Raw genomic sequence first — 17,258 nt, 5'->3', positions numbered from 1 at the left:
CCTAATTCGGTATTGAACCATGCAACCCCACAATATTATTCTCTACTTTTCTCTTTTGCCTGTGAATTAGATTGACTAGATATCATATGGGTTAACGTCTACTGTAAATATCCGGGTGCTGAATGCACGATGTCTTCTCTTTTTCTATTTCTCGTTCTCCTCTCGCTCTCTTCTGCTAACATCTTAAGTAATCCATCATTCGAAGAAGGATTCAGTCATTGGAAGTGCAAAGAAAGGCCGAACCTGTGGAATATCGTCGATCCATCTCCCGAACTCCTATCCATTAGCGTCGAGCGCTCTTCTACGGGTACTAAGTCGTTTCAGATTAGAGGAGCGACATCGATCTCGTCGGAACGAGCAGTATTTGCGTCTCAATTCGTATCGAACGAAAATCTCCGCTCGAAATCGTCTACTAATTCCGTATTGGTCATTGAATGGGCCTCGATGCTCAAAATTGCTAATCGGAGCTCTTCTTCGCACTCCACGCCCTACGTTCTTGTAGACATCGAGTAAGACGCAGGCTAGCACAGCAGAATATCAATCATACTCGAAGTCTTATAGGTATAGTGATGGAGAGTTGTTTTACATCAAGCAGGCTATTGCTACAAAGGAATCGTCCGATTTTGTCTTTAATTGCATACAAGTGCCATCCAGTCAATCAATTGGTTCTCTAATGCTATCCATTGTCGTCGAAGGAGATTTTTCTGGAGTGGAACTATTCGTCGACGACGTATCTGTCGATTTTGCGGCAGAGAATCGAGATTTTAATTCGTGTCCGCTGTACGAGAATAGCTATCCCATATGGAGACCAACGAAATCAACTTTCCTAAAGAGACAGATGAGGCAGAACCAGAAGCAAATCACTCTTGCCACTCAGCTCACACTGGACAGACTCTCAAGCCTCGAGCGACTGGTAACTCAGAAAAATCCGTGCAATACTACATTATAGATTTTTTCTTTTGACAGGCTAAAGTCTGGCTGGGTCCCATTTCGGCTTCTCTGCTCCTCTTTCGCAATGAAAACGGTCCCAAACGACTGTCCAATCAAGAGTCTTTGAAGGAGCTTATACGATTTCACCAGTCTAGCGTCCACGTGCGAAATCACGTCGACGTCCACGTCGTCTTCGAAGACGTTTTGAACGACGACGATTCGTCTCTTTATCCTGTTAATTATCTTCGAAATTTCGCCATCAAAAGCGCGACGACAGAGCACGTCTACTACGTCGACGTCGACATCCTTCCAAGTGCTTCAGAACAGCAATTGAGGGCTTATATAGATGAAGCTAGGGAGTCGATCGAAAGAGAATGTTCTCGTTGCGCTTTCATAACCCCAATTTTTACTGTGAGAAAGATGACGTGAGGGCTTTTGTGCTGTTGTGATCTTCTCTCTTAGAGCAAATCTGTTGTTGATCAATTGCCAACTAAGGAAGACTTCTTGGTGGAACTGCAAAAGCATGATTCGCAGTTTAAGGCCTTTGCTGTCGTTTCTCATGCCATTGTGAACTATCACAAATGGTATAATGAATTGCTGCCGTACGAAGTTGGTTATCGGTGAGAGTCGAAGCCCTCGAGTTAATTTAACATAAATGTCATTTAGAGAAAACGTGGAGCCGTACTTTGTGGTCAAGTCAGACGCTCCTCTAATGAATCCCATGTTTGCTGGGTACATTGAATACTTAGACGTCGTTTCTGCTTGTTTAGTGTCTGCGATAGATATGGCCGTGACAAATGCTCGTACAGCCGTGAACTAAATGCCGCTGGCTATCGATTCATTGTTCTTCCGCAAGTCTACGCTGTCAATTTGCCTGAAGAAAGGGTTTCTGTGCAGAGGAGCATTCTTAGTAGGTAAGGCGTCCTGACTGCCTATCGTACGGTGGAGAATTAATTTGCTTTTGCGCAAGAAATTCCGGCGGGCCTCTTGTACGTCTGCGAGTTTTTCTCAACACGATATTTCAAGAGTATAGCATGGCTCAGCGATACAGAACTGACGAGGAACAAAAAGACTCAGATTCAGATTCAGAGACGCCTAAACCGAAAAAAGACTTGGACGAGTCAGCTACACAACTTCCTGTCTACGGAATGAAATGCGATCTGATTTGGAAAGATGGAATGCAGATTCCTCTTCCCCCAGATGATGGCCATAGGTATAAGAGATCCTCTGTTGCACTTGGACCGAGATTTACTCATATTCTTAGACAGACACATCACAGAGTGGCGATCATTGACAGCCTGGTAAAGGAATTTGACCCGAAAGTTTTTGTACAGCTTGGGACTCATCGGGTACGGGGGGGACCGGGGAAAATAAAGAGAAGTTCATGGTTCTCTCGTTAGGATTTAAGTATGATGATTCTAATGCATTGGGACGCCGTCGTGGCAATTCGACCTGGTAGAAATCAATTCTAAATTTGGTCTGTGAATACGTTTTTTTCAAAAGGAGAGTACCTAAAAAGGGAAGAGGAAACGCGCGGTATCATAGCTTCATTTTCTGGCGGTGACGTTGAAGATCTCATTAGAAGAGTTTGTAGACGTCATAGATGACGGCAATATTTCGTATTGTTCTGTCTCAGGCAAAAGGTCAATTTCAAGAACCGATGCTGTTTTGGATAGAGTCGACGGACTCAGCTCCTGGGTTATAAGAGAATGGATGGATAAAATGCCATTTGCACTGAACGTACCTGAATTGTTTAGGTCAGATAACGTCTATGATCTCCTTGCGAGATTTTTGAGAAGCGCATCGAGCCACGATATATTGGCTGTCAATGGGCTAAGTGAAGTACGCTCTGACTCTTTCCTATTCTTGCTTGCTTGAGTTTCTTTTCTAAAGGACGAGCACAAATTGATGTGGACCACCGTGTGCGATGTGAGCCGTGACTGGACGCTTCATCAGCGAGGATCCGCCGTCATTGTGAGGACGGTTAAGGCCATATCAGCTCCTTTGCTCAACTTACCGCCGATTCCTCCTATTGCGCTTGACCCTGTGGAACCCAGCTGTAATCCCGAGTCGTAATATTCTGTCTCTTATTCTCTCCTATGAAAAAACAAAGCGTTGTTTTAGTCTTACTACCGACGTGGTGTTGTTTACGAGAGATCGCCCTGTTCAGACTTTGGCGTTTCTCGAGAGTTTAGTTTCCATGGGAGTGGGTTTGAACAAAGTGTGGATTCTTTATCGAGCCGATGGAAAGGTTTTTGAAAGGAGGCAAGCCGGCATCCCCAAACGCGAGACCGTATCGAATCTTTCTTTGCAGTTACAGAAAAGCTGTTGATTGCGTTTCCGATTATGGAATTGACATTGAACTTGTTGAAGACCGAGCGGGAGAGTTTGGCCGGAATTTAGCGTCAGTCCTAAAGGAAAAATGCACGTCAAAGTTAGTTTACGTTATCCAGATATTTCTGGCTCATTCTTTCATTTCAGGTATATTGTACTGGCTGTCGATGAGATGATATGGCTCCAACCCTTTAACGTGACGAAGGCTACCTGTCTAATGACCGTACGCGAGCAAAAGTTGATACTCTCTTACTGTATAGTGCACCTAGAAATCCAACGGTGACATCTCGACGACTCAGCTACGTCTGGGAAAAAACTTGGCCGTAGCAGAGTGCGAATATTAGGATATGAGTGGAGTAGAGATAGATTCGTTTTTGTAGGAAGTTGTTCACTGGAGTGAATCGTCAGCGAATGGCAGTGGCTTCAACATCAGAGGTACTGCGTTGCTACTGATTTCTTCTCAGCTGAGTGTGGTCCTCTAGTATGAACTATTCTATCCGTATCGATTGCCTTACGACTTTGGCTACGTGACGAATGTAGATGGCGTATTGATACAAAGGTAAACAAAAGATACTCCCTGCTTGCTGCATAACGCCGTCTCCTACTATTAGAGAGCAGTTTGTCAAGGAAATGGGTGATCGCTTATCTGTGGTTACCAATCCGTCCGGTGTGGAAGGAGGTTGGATTTGGGGGGCAATGGCTACTCAAGCCCGTCAATGGCATTTGATTCCCAATCAGTCAAAACTTTTGAATAACGTCTTGAAAGATGGAAGAATACTTGATAAAGTAATTGAATCTGTGCAAATAAATGAAGTATAGTATAATGCGTTTTTCAGGAGAGCCCCGGGGAAGAAAGCTTCTTACTTGCTGAACGCTTTTTGAATGATGATCTCATAATTGACGTTGCGCAATTTCTTCGGGACTATTCGGACAAGCAAAGGCACACGCACGAATCGTTCAACGTAAAATTTACGAAGGCACCTTGTTCCTTTGGAGGCGTGGTATGAATTTACCTAGCGTGCGTACAGTACGTAATAAATTGCGATCGCGTAATGTCTCAAAGCGAATGACAACAGCAAACGACAACAGCAAACGAGGTTGACTCTTCCTCTTCCTGACAGTGGGCGGTATGGCATTTAAACGACAAAACGCGCGCTTGGAGAGCTTCCTCAAACGGGCCTTGCCTCTGGACAAATACGAACGATTGCGATGCTACGAAACGGCCGTAATCGTGTCTATCGACGAGAAACGCGCCCTAAAACACATCATCCTCGGCCATCGAACGCTTTACTCGACCGAGAGTCCGCCGAAACTTCTCAAGACCCTTCTCGATCTCGCTGAAATCGACGACGTCGCTTTGGTAACGACTTAGCACCGTTGCTACGCTACGACGATCCTGTATAACGGCTTTTCTCAGGTGCCCGATTACCCCAACTTCCTGTCGGGAACCGAGAGAGAGAACACGCATCACATACGCATTCGATATCGCCGGCAATCGAGTGGATCGTCGACACCCAAGAGCATTTCTTCGACGCCGCGCGGAGGATCGACTTCGGCTCCGACTAGTCCCTACAATCGAAAAATATCATTAGAAAAAGCTCCTCGTAGTCCTGCCCTACAGCCTTCGACGCTCAAGTCTCCCAGCTACGGAGACAGCGTATTCTCCGCCTCGTCGCCCGCCGCTTCGCCCGCCGCTTCACCGCGAGTGGGACCTCTTATACACGAGGGGCTGCTCTCATTGAAAGGGCCCGGAGAGCTCGACATTTACGTCCTAGTGAAACAGTCGCCTTTGTTCATGGAACTCCAGACGGCAATACTAAACTATCAGATAGTGAGTGGAGAGATTCTCACCCGGAAAGAAAAATCTCCTCACGTTTCGTTTCATCAGGAGGCGACGGTTCATTTTGCGCAGGGCTATTGCACGTTTAGGTCGCCTTCAAAGACAGAGAGGTAACCAGCCGCTCCACAGACGCGTCTTTGATTTTTTTCTGAATTACTCTCTCCAGCGACGAGACGGCGTTGTTTCAGCAGATGAAACAGCAAATATTCGCCGCCAAATCGCTCGAGCGTCTCTATCCACTGATACAGGAACTCAAGACGGCCTGCGAGAGATTTCTCTCCATACGTAAACAATTCTGGAGAGTACGAAGACTTATTTTTTAGAGTTGCGTTGAATGCACGTGGTCTCCTAGACGCCCGATCTCCTCAAGTTCTTACTGGAGCAACTTGAGAAGGCATTGAAGTCTTCGTCGACTTCCCACGTTGCGTACAATCAGGAAGATCAGCTGGAGTTTTCCGTGCTCGTTCTAGAAACGCTTGCACTTACGTTTCGAGAAACGGAAATAGCGGAAAATCGCGCTGAACTATTAGCAAACAGCCGGTGACTACGAGACTTCTAGAATGCCTATTTCGTGTGACTCTCTTCTTCCTCAGAGATCTTCTCTTCATCTATTTGACAGGGCTCCTATTAGAAACGGATTTTTCTTTGGTGAAACAGGAGGCAGCTACGAAGCAGAGCAAAGAAGTGAGTGACAATTTTGGATCAAATGTTTCCTAGAAAAAAAATCATTCTTACAGACACTAGAGATATTAGATGACCTGACCGACGCTGCAACGGCTGTTCTCTTTGAACTGAGCCTCGCTTCTCATCACGTAAGGCTGACAGAACGTCTGATGCAATGGCAACGAATTATTTTGACAGATGGCGTGGCAATCGACGTCTCAAGGATCGTCGTTCATCAACATATGTTGGCTGTTTAATCAAATTGATTCGATTTCACAAACGGTAACTGTCCCCCGGAAATGACAGGCACAGCCAATCCAATGTTTTGTTTGTGCCCAAAGAAAAACTTTGTTAAAGGACTGATGAGAAGAGTGATGCAAGTGCTTGCGACTGTCACTCGAACAACGCTGACACCAACGCCGTCGTTTCCTGCCACCCGTCTCATCCTACTTTACCAGCAGGTCTACCTTCTCAAAATGTTTCTTCAATACAGTTCCAAGACGACACTACACATAAAGGAAACTTACGCCGAGGAATTCAGGCAAGGGAAAAATAATAAGATTGCAATCATAATAACCATTGTAAAAGGATTATCTTTTGAATCTTTCTCTTCTCTTAGGTACTACTTCAAGAACCCTATTATCAGTCAAAAGTTGCCTCCTGAGTATCCACTGACGGCACCAACACTTCGACTAATAGACGATGTTGTTAAACGAATATCAACTGATTCGATATCCAAATAGCGTCAAAAGAGCTATAAACGACTGCCAAGCAGTCAAACTATAAGACATTTAATTAAACATTGCCACAGTCACGTTGTTTCGTTTCTGTCCGTCTCTTCGTTGTCTCCCCGCTCGCCTTCCGGATTGGGATCCGGCAGCGTTCGACGCACGACTTGCAGAAGTTCCTCGACGCGTTCTTCGCTCAGTCGCCTATCGCTCTCCTCGACGATTAGGCTGATTTCGACTGGAGTCGTTGGACGAAGATTCAATATTTGCAGTTTTTCCGCTTTTGTCAATTCAAACGGCGCGACGGCGGCCAGAAAGGTTTCGATTACGGTTGGGCTTTGCACGCGGCATGCCGTGCCTGCGAGATACTTGGTCGTTTCGTAGGCGATCGTTGCGAGGTTTTCGAGACCCCGAGTGGGGCCCTTGACTTTTGAAAGCGTCTCTTGCGATTCGCACAGCATGCTGTACACTTCGTAGTTGCTCAGAAATCCTCCGTGCTCTCGTAGCACTTCCATTTGTGAAGGAGGATTTTTTTTCCCGTTACGGTCTTACGGGACTTTGGAGCGAACCCGCGGGCGCGTTCGATCCTCTTCTTCGCGAATGGCTGACGGTGACTTTCTGTGCGCGATTCGAATGCCATTGTGATCTTTTCTCAATGTAGATCTTGATCTGCTCTGCTCGCTCGGCGAAAACTGGGACGAGGAAGAAGAGGAGACGCGTAGTAGTCAAAACGAAGTCGTGATGACATTAGAACCGACGGAAGAAGGCCAGGAGACGGCAAAATCAGCTGATGCAATCGCTGGTAAGAAGGGGACCCTTTTAGGGGAACCGGACCTTACGTCTTTTTCTTATTTTCTAAAGCTCACGTAGCGGCAATGCAAAAAGAACTAGCTGCTTTGCGAAAAGAGATGAAGGAGCAAAAGGAAGAAAGTGCCCAGATAGCATTGCAGGAAGAGCTAGCTGCCATGCGAAAGGAGCTCAAAGAGCAGAAGGAGAAAACAACGAAATGTAAAGAAGACATACTAAATGCACATAAAATCAATACTTTATTGAAATTTATTATTAGTGCTTTTCCAATCTGCTACTCGTGGAAATACGAAAGTAGCCTCTGAATCTTGTAGCAGAAAGATGATAGATAGAGCGAGGCAGTCGAAAAAGGAGACAGCTGCTTCCAAGCCAGATGGTCCTCCTGTTGTGACTGAACGATTTTCTGGAATTCGATTGATGTGAGAGGAGCGCACTTGGACTAGATAACCTTATAGTACCTGTGTGCGTTGTTGTAGAAATCCGCGCGTTTCTGTGGAAACTATGGCGCAAAAAATGGAAGGAAGGAAAATGGTGAGACTGTCAAAACTTGCCACTGGAACCACGGGCTTGTCAAAGGAAGACAACTGGGTCACAATGGGGGTCATCATACAGAAAAGTCCCCCAAAGGAATCGCCAAAGGTAAAAACATCTGATTTGGAATAAATGACGACCTATCATAATAATATTATTGTATTATGTCGTACTCATAGAGTGGAAAATTTTGTTCTTGGAAACTGACCGACCTCTCGTCTCTGTCCGCTGTTGTCACCCTCTTCCTATTCAAGGATGTTTATAAGGAGCATTGGAAGACGAGCGAGGGCGTTGTCGTTGCTCTTCTTAATCCAGACTTTATGCCACCGAAAGACGTAATAAGCACTGTCAAGAAAACCTCGTATGACGCTGTTCTCATTTAGCAAAGCGCTGTTCGAGACGAAGTGGCCATCACTATCGGTCATCCAAACAAACTCATGTATCTCGGCCAATCCAAAGACTTTGGTATCTGCAAAGGCAAGAACAGAACGACACAGAAGGATTGCAGAAATTTTATCAACAAGTAGCACATAGCCAAGCCAGTAAATGCACTAGTAAGGCTATGGGATTCCTTTCAGGTTCCAGGGTGAATATTGCGAGTACCACGTCAAAGCAGCGTACAACAGAGCCAGATCAGGTCGTATGGAATGCCAGTCAGGGTGAGTTGAGTGAGAAGATCTCGCACCCCTAAAGTCATTTGATCCCTCGCCTGTCTCGTTTCTTTCATCAGTTATGGGCCCCAGTCAAAAAAGCTCAAACGCAACGATGGCAATGTCTACGTGTACAACGGCGAGATGTTCGCTTCACGTAGCGGCGCCGGTGAAAGGAAATCGGACAACAGGTCGCCGTCGACGACGACTCGCCTCACAACTGCACACGTTGACGGTGCTGCTCATCTCATGAAGGCCGAGGGATGCGGGAGTCACTCCGGAGGGCCCGTTCAATCAACGGGCACTATTTTGACAACGAAAGCTTCGGAAACATTGTATACGTTTGGTTGCGATTTTCATTACTCTTCGTGAATTTTCTCTTTCTTTAGTCAAAAATTGCTTCAGCAGCAACAGTCGGCCGGTGCTAGACATTTTTTGCAATTTCAAAAAGCGTCAAGTGAAGCAAGTGAGAAAAATGCCACTGTCGTTGAAAGTTGCTCACATTTGCTGATTCAGATAAACCGAAAACGGCCTTCTCCGCTTCTCAGGTTCTGAACCGTCAAGGCGGCGGCGGCGGCAAAAGAGAAGTCAAAGAAAACTCTACCTGGTTGCAAAAACAATCCCGCACCGTGTCCAGAAAATCCGACTTGGCAAAGGAAAAGGCCGAGCACGAGAGCGCCATGCCATTCTATTCCAACGACGACGACGAGCGTCCCGCTCAAGGAGGAAGGCTTGAGCCCCAGCTGGGCCGCGGGCTGACGAAGGGATGCGTAGCGTTTGATCTCGAGAAAACGGTGCCCCAGGTGGCAATGAAGCAACGCAAAGCCGAGGCAGAAAAACAGCAAGCCGTGGAAATAATGAGGAGAAGACGCGCCGCCGCATCTGATTCAACGAAGCGGAAAATCTCGCCAGACGAAGCGAAGAGACGTGCCGCTGCGAATTGTCAAAAGAAAACGAAGCAATCGACTTCAGTTGAAAACAGGAATAACACTGATAGCAAAAGCGTCCCTCGTTTGAAATTTTCTGACTTCGATATTGACGCGTCTTCTGAGGAAGGTCGTCGGTTGCTAGCAGCTAAATCAAAACACGGAGGGCTCGCTAAAATGGTAATACATTAATTAAAACTATTTATTAGCTAAACTACGTTTTTCTAGGCTCACGAAGAGATGCTGGAGCGTTACTTTGGCCGTCTCGGCGAACGCGAGAAAATGGAAGACAAAATGAAGTCAATCATGTCACTACGAGTTTCCGTTGTCACGTGCCGAACAGTAAGCTCCCAGCACCCAAACCCTTACATCATTATACCCTCGTTCTAGTGCAATTATACCGCCGAGTCGGCCGCTCGGCGCTGCATTGATGAGAAGCATGACACGGTGAAACACAAGGCCTGCAAACGCTTTTTTCAGTGCAATAATTGCAGCCAACGAGCGCATACTTACGATGAGGTGTATCCTGGGAAGTCGTGCCGTCATTGTGGCAGCCAAAATTTTACAAAGACAGCAATGTATCAGGTATCCAAACAAAATTAATAGTAAATATCAGGGGAAGTTCTCTGCCATTTCTCTTTGTAGGAGAGGAAAGTTGAAGTCAATGAGAAGCTACTTATTCGCGGAGAAGAACAACCGAAATTTTTAAACAGTTTGGAATGAGAAAAATGCACCCACGCACCAAAGCATGCATTTTGGACGAATTCTGTTAGGCTCTATTTCAATACTGACAGGACATTAAACAAAAAAAGGGGAAGATTTAGCAACACTCAAATCCACAAATTCAGCATCATCTCCCTACTAGTCTCTTTCACCGTCATCATCCTCATCCTCACTGCCTCTCACATATAGCACGTTATTGCATCTACCAAAGAATCGTTCATTAGGACCTCGACTCTAGGTAAACCAGCCTCTAGTACCTACGCGCTTACACTAAAGGCCCGAGTCCCTAAGCATTACAACGCTACATTACGAGTCGTACCGAATTAGAACTTCTCCCAGATTTCCTGTGCAAACGCCGTCTATGTGCTCCTCAGTATTCGCAAGCTAGCGAAAGAGGTGCTACTAAAACTGAATTTCCTAGACGGATCTTTCTCTTCTACCTGAAGGTTCATGTATCCGTCGAAGGACACTAGGTAACCTTTGTACTCCATTCCCCATTTTAGCTTCACCACGACGGCTTTGCCCGTCAAATTCGTCAAGAAGGGCTTGGGATTAATAGGAACAACACCCTAAAAGCGCTCAATAAGTGAGAAATGGCTCGGCAAGTTCACGTACGGCCATGCGCCTCTTTCGTCGCTGCCTTTAGCGTGCGTTAAAAATGCAGCGACGAGCTCCAACGCGAATTCAGCTCGTGTCGGCCGACCTACGCGAATACGAAGAAAAGGAGCAGTTATGGGAAGCGGCTTCGTCGACGTTGGCAATGGATGAGACTCCACAGGGCGAGAAATCGAAGGCAAACGCCATTCGCCATCGAATAGGCTTGGATCCGACGCCTGTGAAAGAGGACGGCAATCCACACATACCCATTCACTGAAGAGAGACTCTGTAGCGAATAATTTTCCTAATAACGCGTAAATAATTTTTCTAATCCACGTCGCCTTGCAGGCGGCTAAAAGATTGCATTAGTTCCCCTGCACCTCATTTTTTCTTTTGCTTTTCATTTATTGGCAGGCCATCTAATGTTTGCGCGCGCGCAGTTGGCGTTCTCACGCGTCCCCGCTTTGACAAATGCAGCGACTAGCACTTGTCAAATCGCATCGCTATGGGGAGCCTGTGTGCCGCTCTGTGGCTCCTCCTCGTCGCCAGAGTCCGAGTCGCAATCGCGTGCGATTCGGTCTCTTGCAGCGACTTCAACGTTCACGCGGGGGCACGCGGGGGCGCCATCGCGTCGATCGAGTGCGACGGCGCGCAATCGAAGAGCATTCGCCCGCTATTTCCCGGCTGTTCGACGAGCGTCTTCCTCTCATACTATCCGGTGTTATTATGCTCGAATCGGATCGAAATTAGCGTCGCGATCACCAGCAGCGGAGATCGTCGATTTACCGTCAGTTCCGTCGCGATCGACAGTGCCCTTACGTCAATTAGTCTCCGTGCGGCCTTGACGACGTTAGTAGCGACGCCAGACGCGACGATCTTCGTCGCTTTCGACGATTACACGGAAACGTGCGAAGCGGGACCGCGCCTCGTTCTCAACATCACTCTGGAATCCGACGACGTCAGCGGTAGTGACGGAGACGAGGTTCGTTTCCGGTCGACTTCTGCTGCTGTGGAGACGTCAGATTTGAATGTCATCGAGCTTGACGGTTATGCGGACGTGAATTTCACTGTAAGTGAAGCGGTTCTGCTTGGTGACGTGGCTACGATCGGGGGGAGCCAATCAATCATTTCTTGCAATGATTTTTTTTATTATGAATCCAAAGCGGAATGTCGCCTTCTGCCAAAGGATTCAACCGGTTTGAATCAAGCTTATCTAAAGACTACGAGTCCTGTAGCTTATCCAGCTAATGAAGATTTCAGCATTACAGTGATGGGTGATGAAACTGTTCTGCTGGCCAACTTTTCAAGAGATGACTACTACGGTTATTTGCTGACGTTCTGGGTACCGGTTGGGATAGAGAACGTCATTATTGACGTTGCGTACTTGGGAGAAACATTTGGAGAACGGGTGAGCAAGGCAATGTATCAAAACTGTATCCATCAGTCTGAATTGGGACAAGATTTGGCGTCACGTTCGACTTTGGTGAATTGTTCAGAAAATGCCGGCGTTCTTCCGGGTTCTGTGTGGTTAGGATGCAATGTGACGGCAACGCTAGTATATCACACCGCCGGAAGATGTTTTAATCGCGTTTCCGGAACTGTTGAAGTCTTAGATGGCGAATCAGATTTCACTCTCGGAGACTTTCATTTGGGAAGTGGATCAACGAGTGGCATTGATCTTCTCGATTCAACTAAATTAGAATTTCAAAATTTTAATTTTTCTTTATCCGCCTCTCCTGTCATTGTCATTCAATTTCAAATGTTGCCATCACCGCTATTATCATCGTCTCGTTTATCGCTTCGCCTTCGGGCAAACGTCACAGAAGTTGGACTGTTGGGAACTTGGACCTCAACTCTGTTATGGGAATTGAATTTGGTTCATCCGCGGATGGAGAGTCCTCGCGTTGCCGTTGCTTCGTCCTCGGCTGTGTCGTGTTCCCGTCATGACGCCCAAGGCGGATCTCTCTTTGTCGGAAATCTCGTTTTGCAGGATCATCAAGGCAACGCAGCTCGCTATCAATCCGTGACACCGGACGTTTTTATTTCCGCCGACGAGATCCGAATAGTTTTTACGGATTTTGAAGGCATCCGGCACAACGCGACGTCGCTCAGTCCGTACAGAAACACGTGGACATTTGCACTCACTCTCCCCAACGTAATCGGTCTCGGTCGCATCGCAGCCCTACTCAATCTCAACGGCAACTGGACAGCCATCGGAGCGGGCGAAAACGCGACGTGTACAATCAACGTCGTAGCCGATTGCACGCTCAAGTCGCGTACGCTGCAACCACGACGACTCGGCGTCGAAATCGAAACGATGACATGCAATTCGGACGCCTACGTCTGGACGGGACGACCGTCGGTTGGATGTTCGTTCAATGTAACCGTCGCCTACGATATGGAATACGCTTGTGCTGACAGCCTAACAATTGATTTTACTTCTCCTATGCACGTTCTTGCTTACTCTCGAACGGTGATAGTGAATGCTTCGTCGGGTCTTGCCGAGCGATACGTTGAAACGAGCGTCGTATCGAACGTGATATCTGTTCGATTTTCTCAGTTCAATATGTCTTCGTCGTATTCGCCTTACGTTGTCGTGTCAGTTGAGCTGTACGCGCTAGCAGCCAGTGAAACCCCGTTTCAATTTACCGTGGAAGTGCGAGAGATGGGGCCCGGTGGATCGGCGAGCAATACTAGCAGCATTGACCTAATCGTCCTTCCGTTCGATTCGGGAAAAATTTCGGCTGCCAATTCCGTGTTGCGATGCGACAGTGCACTTATTCGAACCGGATCTCCTATATGTTGCAATGTGACTTTTTTTGACGAGCACGGATCCACGGCGACATTCAAGACTGTCTATCCTTTCAGCAACGCCTCAAGCGAAGATTTTGATATTTTTATTGAAAGCGGCGAGCAACGCGACGTCGACGAATACGGGGTCGTCATTGCGAGAGATCGAATGTCTTTTTGTTACGTCGTCAGCGTTGCCGGATACTCGTCGGTGCGAGTGTCGTATAATGGAAGCGACGTCGGCGACGATTCCGGTATTGTGTGGAAAATGGTTTATGCAAATTGCTCGGAACCCGTTCGAAGCCTGTCGCCCGGTTCGACTCGTAACGAAACGTGGAAACGTTGCGGACAGAGCGAGGCGATACGAAGCAATCAAGTCTTTCCAGGATGCGAAATTCAAATCATTCTGGAACACTTCACCGTGAATCAATGCTTCGACGAACTCAACGTCACCGTGTCCTTTCCAACGGGTCTCCTAGATGTCGGCTCTTCTATTCTAAATCCCAACGAGACGACGACGAGCTTGTACAACGCGTTGGCGCATCAGGAGACGATCGACACTGGTAGCACGACTCACGTCGCGCTGCGTTTCTCGAGGATGATCTTTGCCACGTCGAATCAACCGTCTCTTCGGTTTACTCTACCGTTCCACGTCAAAGAAACGGACAGCGTCGAGGATTTATCCGTCGACGTTCTCGTATCGGAGATGTCGTCGTCTCGCAGTTCTCCGACGGTCGGCGAAATATCGCTTCGAGTCGTTCAACCGCCGGTGGCGTTTTACTTCAGCGCCGTCAACTTTTCGTCGTCTCAAGTCGCGGCGGCACTTCTTTGTTCAACAGCCGACACGATCGCGTTTTCGAGACCCGGCGGTTACGGCTCGCTGTGGACGTCGCCGTCTCACGTCACCTCTGACGATATTGAACGAAGTCAATTCGGATGTGGAATCGGTGGCGTCGCTTCGAACGATCTCGTTCGCTTCGTCGCTATAATAGAATCTACTGCCAGTCATCCCTTATATGATATTGAAGTGGATATTGGCTGTGACGGCGATCTCGCGTCGTCCGACTCGTTTAACGTGACTTTCGGAAATGGGAACCCCGTGCCGCCGCCTGTCGTCGTCTCGAGATCTCCGACGGGCCGTTTGAGGTTGTCGGAGATGACGCTGAACGGTCGGCAAGCGAACGACGGCGAGAACGTTCTCGTTGTCGCCTACACGATCGTCGTCGACGAGGGCGTGTACACTGCGGCGCGGAACGCCTGTGTCGCCGAGCTCGTTCACTTTTCCTCCGTTCGGGGCGCCGAGTTCAACGAGGCGTTACTGATGGACGCAGACGACGTGCAACGAAGCGTTTCTGTCGGTTTAGCCGATTTGAAAGTGGACGTGGCTCTCGGATCCGCGCGCGTGAGCGCATCGAGGCTGGGCGGACAGGAGAGTAACGATTTTGGAGGATCTGTTAAAGTGGCGCCGGAAAGTTGCGTCGAATTGAACGTGACTGTGACGTTTCCCGCGTCGTCTCACGGCAGCGTCGTCGTCACCGTTCCGCACGTTCATGACGAAACTTCTAGCGTGGGTGGAGTGAATAGCAGAGTGAATATGTCCGCAGTTGACGGTTATGTGACCGGAGAAGGAATTACCGGTACGGGAAGTTTGCTTTCCGGTTCAATAGCAGCGTCAAGAAAATTAGCTTTTGGGCAATTGGCTACTGCTAGAGGGTCAAGCCGACTGGACCTGGTGCTGAGCGTTGTTGCTCCGCTACAGGTGATCGGCAACGTTCACGGCGATGCAGCTGATTTGGAGATAATAGTTCAATACGGCAGTGATGCGGAGCGTCTTGGCGTGGCTGTGGCTATACCCGTGCAGATCAGTGAGCCCAGTCTCGCTGTTTCGATAGAGTCGCTTGGACTTCCTTTGCTTCAAGGCGGGGACGTCGTGCAGTCAACTGTACGAATATCTCACGACGCTGGTCACTTGGCAACGGCGTACAATGTTAGACTGAAGGTGAAGTCGCACAAAAATATGGAAATAATTGGATCGGAATGTTTGCAATGTAACGGCTTATCCTACGACGCCGAACCGAGTACATTGACGGCGGAATTGCAGTCGAATCGCGGCTCGGCGACCCTTTTGAGTGGAGACGATTTTGTGAACACTGGAAGCGACTTGGAACTCCGATTCAGTCATCGTTTATTGAACACTATTCCAGCTGGAATGGAGTTGAAGTTCGAGGCTACTGTGCGCTATTCTTCAGCAGGTCAATCGTGCGGTTCTTACACGGGCAGGAAGTACGTGGCAAAGGATTCGTCAGCTAGCTTCTGGACGCGGACACCGAACGTTGCCAATGCTAGAATCAGCAACTCGACGAACAATCAAACGTCGTCGTTCTACTTAGCACCGGAAGAGCAATTTACCTACGACGTAACGGTGAAAGTTTTTCGAGTCGCTTTCGACTTCAACGTCACTGTCGTTTTTCCATTTCTCGGATACCATCGATTTAGTCTGATGGAATTGTGGATCGCAAACGCGACAATTACGTCAATAGGTCGAAGCGTTCGATGCCAGGAAATCGCTTGGGGACCGTGCTACGGGAGCGGCGGCGGCGTGACCGCTTACCCAGGCGTCGCGTCGCTTCCCGACGACTGGTGTCCGTACGTCGGCGAGGGAATCGTTCACGGCTGCTACCACGGCTTCGGCGCCGCGTGGAACATTACAAACGGCTTCGGCTTCGTTCTGCATAACGTCTCGTTCGACGGAAACGACGGCGACGAAATCGTGTTCGGTTTTCGCGGCTCGGCCGACGGCGATTTCTCCGATCACGACCTAAACGGGCGAAGGGGTCGAGTCGAGGTGAATTCGTCGTGCTCGTCGGCGCGACTCGACGGCGGCGACTACGTGCCGTACGACATCGAATTAGAGCCGAGAACGTTTCCGCTCGTCGCCGCCGAGCCGGAGCTTGATCCGTCGTTGGATTTCGAAATCGTACGATCGGAACGAGACGACGAGATAGTCGACGCCGGCGACTACGTGTGCTTTTCGCTCGAGCTTTTTCACTCGTCTGAATCTCTGATCAGCGCTTATCGCGTTGAGATGGAATTGACTTTGACGGAGCACGTCGTCTGGGGGAACGTCACTAACGTGACGGCGACGTTTCGGAATGAGTCTTCTCGACCTGAGTACGTCGTTGATAACGTCACATCAATTGCCGTTATGAAGTTCAACTATTCCGATTTTCTTCTCGACGACGTCATGTCGTTGCATTTTTGCGGTGTCGTCATTCAAGAGACGCCGCCGGGAATCACGCTGCGACACGACTTGGTAGTCAGTTACGACTCGGATTACACGATTTACAGCAAACGTTACGAGGACGAGACGAGTTCCGCCTACCTTCGCATAATGCCGGTCGTGCTGACGTACGACATCGTTTATTCTTCGGTCAACGATACCGATACGGCCGTTGAAAAGGAGGCAAGCTTTTAGTAGTCTTCTCTTTTTTTGACGTGATAGTAAAGCTTTTTTCTAGATTACTCTTCAAGAAGAATTTCGTTGTGTTTATTCAATGGTCGTGCCCGAATCAGCTACCAAGTACCAGGTGAAGGTGACTCTGCCGACGCGGTCTTCAGTCGTTGTTGTGGAAATACTCAATGCATCCGTTCTTTACGTTGGTAATGCCATACTGAACTCGAGCCTTCACGCTGGAGATAGTAAGGACGAGGTCTTTGTTTGCGCGCTTAGTGGCTAAAG

The 17,258-nt window shown here is 48.2% G+C and overlaps 6 protein-coding genes across 6 annotated transcripts in view; 4 read left to right on the top strand and 2 right to left on the bottom strand.

The window, feature by feature from the left end:
* The first annotated feature begins 129 nt into the window (after window positions 1–129).
* Window positions 130–4,317, top strand: LOC136186044 (uncharacterized). Its single transcript, XM_065973284.1, has 21 exons — window positions 130–509; window positions 562–913; window positions 967–1,341; window positions 1,393–1,550; window positions 1,597–1,662; window positions 1,713–1,844; window positions 1,901–2,143; window positions 2,195–2,279; window positions 2,331–2,385; window positions 2,434–2,516; window positions 2,567–2,628; window positions 2,688–2,772; window positions 2,824–3,002; window positions 3,055–3,195; window positions 3,245–3,364; window positions 3,412–3,487; window positions 3,534–3,595; window positions 3,645–3,699; window positions 3,747–3,823; window positions 3,876–4,050; window positions 4,101–4,317. The coding sequence occupies exons 1-21, from the start codon at window positions 130–132 to the stop codon at window positions 4,269–4,271; spliced, it is 3,132 nt and encodes a 1,043-aa protein (XP_065829356.1). The 3' UTR covers window positions 4,272–4,317.
* Window positions 4,298–6,581, top strand: LOC136186045 (uncharacterized protein C12orf56 homolog). The gene is made up of 10 exons (XM_065973286.1): window positions 4,298–4,624; window positions 4,682–5,095; window positions 5,153–5,214; window positions 5,271–5,406; window positions 5,457–5,644; window positions 5,698–5,788; window positions 5,842–5,916; window positions 5,966–6,049; window positions 6,109–6,308; window positions 6,387–6,581. Exons 1-10 carry the CDS (start codon window positions 4,394–4,396, stop codon window positions 6,508–6,510), a joined length of 1,605 nt encoding a protein of 534 aa, XP_065829358.1. The 5' UTR covers window positions 4,298–4,393; the 3' UTR covers window positions 6,511–6,581.
* LOC136185770 (DNA-directed RNA polymerase III subunit RPC9-like) lies at window positions 6,579–7,010 on the bottom strand. Its single transcript, XM_065972946.1, has one exon. The coding sequence runs from the start codon at window positions 7,008–7,010 to the stop codon at window positions 6,579–6,581; it is 432 nt and encodes a 143-aa protein (XP_065829018.1).
* A 44-nt stretch (window positions 7,011–7,054) lies between these two features.
* LOC136186039 (protein MCM10 homolog) lies at window positions 7,055–10,298 on the top strand. Its single transcript, XM_065973278.1, has 14 exons — window positions 7,055–7,105; window positions 7,157–7,297; window positions 7,357–7,503; window positions 7,562–7,721; window positions 7,779–7,941; window positions 8,013–8,168; window positions 8,217–8,356; window positions 8,412–8,492; window positions 8,564–8,818; window positions 8,873–8,949; window positions 9,000–9,589; window positions 9,638–9,751; window positions 9,800–9,994; window positions 10,055–10,298. The coding sequence occupies exons 1-14, from the start codon at window positions 7,096–7,098 to the stop codon at window positions 10,130–10,132; spliced, it is 2,307 nt and encodes a 768-aa protein (XP_065829350.1). The 5' UTR covers window positions 7,055–7,095; the 3' UTR covers window positions 10,133–10,298.
* LOC136186042 (small nuclear ribonucleoprotein F-like) lies at window positions 10,109–10,828 on the bottom strand. Its single transcript, XM_065973282.1, has 4 exons — window positions 10,748–10,828; window positions 10,573–10,701; window positions 10,452–10,516; window positions 10,109–10,334 (listed from the first exon to the last, which is right to left on the bottom strand). Exons 1-4 carry the CDS (start codon window positions 10,751–10,753, stop codon window positions 10,271–10,273), a joined length of 264 nt encoding a protein of 87 aa, XP_065829354.1. The 5' UTR covers window positions 10,754–10,828; the 3' UTR covers window positions 10,109–10,270.
* LOC136186036 (uncharacterized) overlaps window positions 10,793–17,258 on the top strand; it is a 29,472-nt gene continuing 23,006 nt past the window's right edge. The window contains exons 1-2 of the mRNA XM_065973276.1: window positions 10,793–16,982; window positions 17,038–17,218. Coding sequence (XP_065829348.1) covers window positions 11,235–16,982; window positions 17,038–17,218 — 5,929 coding nt within the window. The 5' untranslated portion in view covers window positions 10,793–11,234. The remainder of the gene's footprint in view (window positions 16,983–17,037; window positions 17,219–17,258) is intronic.

The sequence above is a fragment of the Oscarella lobularis genome, chromosome 4 (genome assembly GCF_947507565.1).
Source record: "Oscarella lobularis chromosome 4, ooOscLobu1.1, whole genome shotgun sequence".
NCBI classification, from domain to species: Eukaryota; Metazoa; Porifera; class Homoscleromorpha; order Homosclerophorida; family Oscarellidae; genus Oscarella; species Oscarella lobularis.
Note: the sequence above shows the minus strand (reverse complement) of the source record. Positions and strands in the feature narration are given on the sequence as shown.

Bases quoted from the DNA above. Each gene is read 5' to 3' on its own strand.
- LOC136185770 (XM_065972946.1), bottom strand. From the start codon at position 7,010: ATGGAAGTGCTACGAGAGCACGGAGGATTTCTGAGCAACTACGAAGTG.
- LOC136186039 (XM_065973278.1), top strand. The intron at 7,298-7,356 runs GTAAGAAGGGGA...TATTTTCTAAAG, and splicing joins ATCAGCTGATGCAATCGCTG to CTCACGTAGCGGCAATGCAA. The intron at 8,169-8,216 runs GTAATAAGCACT...GTTCTCATTTAG, and splicing joins ACTTTATGCCACCGAAAGAC to CAAAGCGCTGTTCGAGACGA.
- LOC136186044 (XM_065973284.1), top strand. From the start codon at position 130: ATGTCTTCTCTTTTTCTATTTCTCGTTCTCCTCTCGCTCTCTTCTGCT. The intron at 2,773-2,823 runs GTACGCTCTGAC...TCTTTTCTAAAG, and splicing joins CTGTCAATGGGCTAAGTGAA to GACGAGCACAAATTGATGTG. The intron at 3,365-3,411 runs GTTAGTTTACGT...CTTTCATTTCAG, and splicing joins AAGGAAAAATGCACGTCAAA to GTATATTGTACTGGCTGTCG.
- LOC136186042 (XM_065973282.1), bottom strand. The intron at 10,517-10,572 runs GTAGAAGAGAAA...CTCTTTCGCTAG, and splicing joins ACGGATACATGAACCTTCAG to CTTGCGAATACTGAGGAGCA. The intron at 10,335-10,451 runs GTACGACTCGTA...ATTCTTTGGTAG, and splicing joins CTGGGAGAAGTTCTAATTCG to ATGCAATAACGTGCTATATG.
- LOC136186045 (XM_065973286.1), top strand. From the start codon at position 4,394: ATGGCATTTAAACGACAAAACGCGCGCTTGGAGAGCTTCCTCAAACGG. The intron at 5,407-5,456 runs GTACGAAGACTT...GTGGTCTCCTAG, and splicing joins TACGTAAACAATTCTGGAGA to ACGCCCGATCTCCTCAAGTT. The intron at 5,645-5,697 runs GTGACTACGAGA...CTTCTTCCTCAG, and splicing joins GAACTATTAGCAAACAGCCG to AGATCTTCTCTTCATCTATT.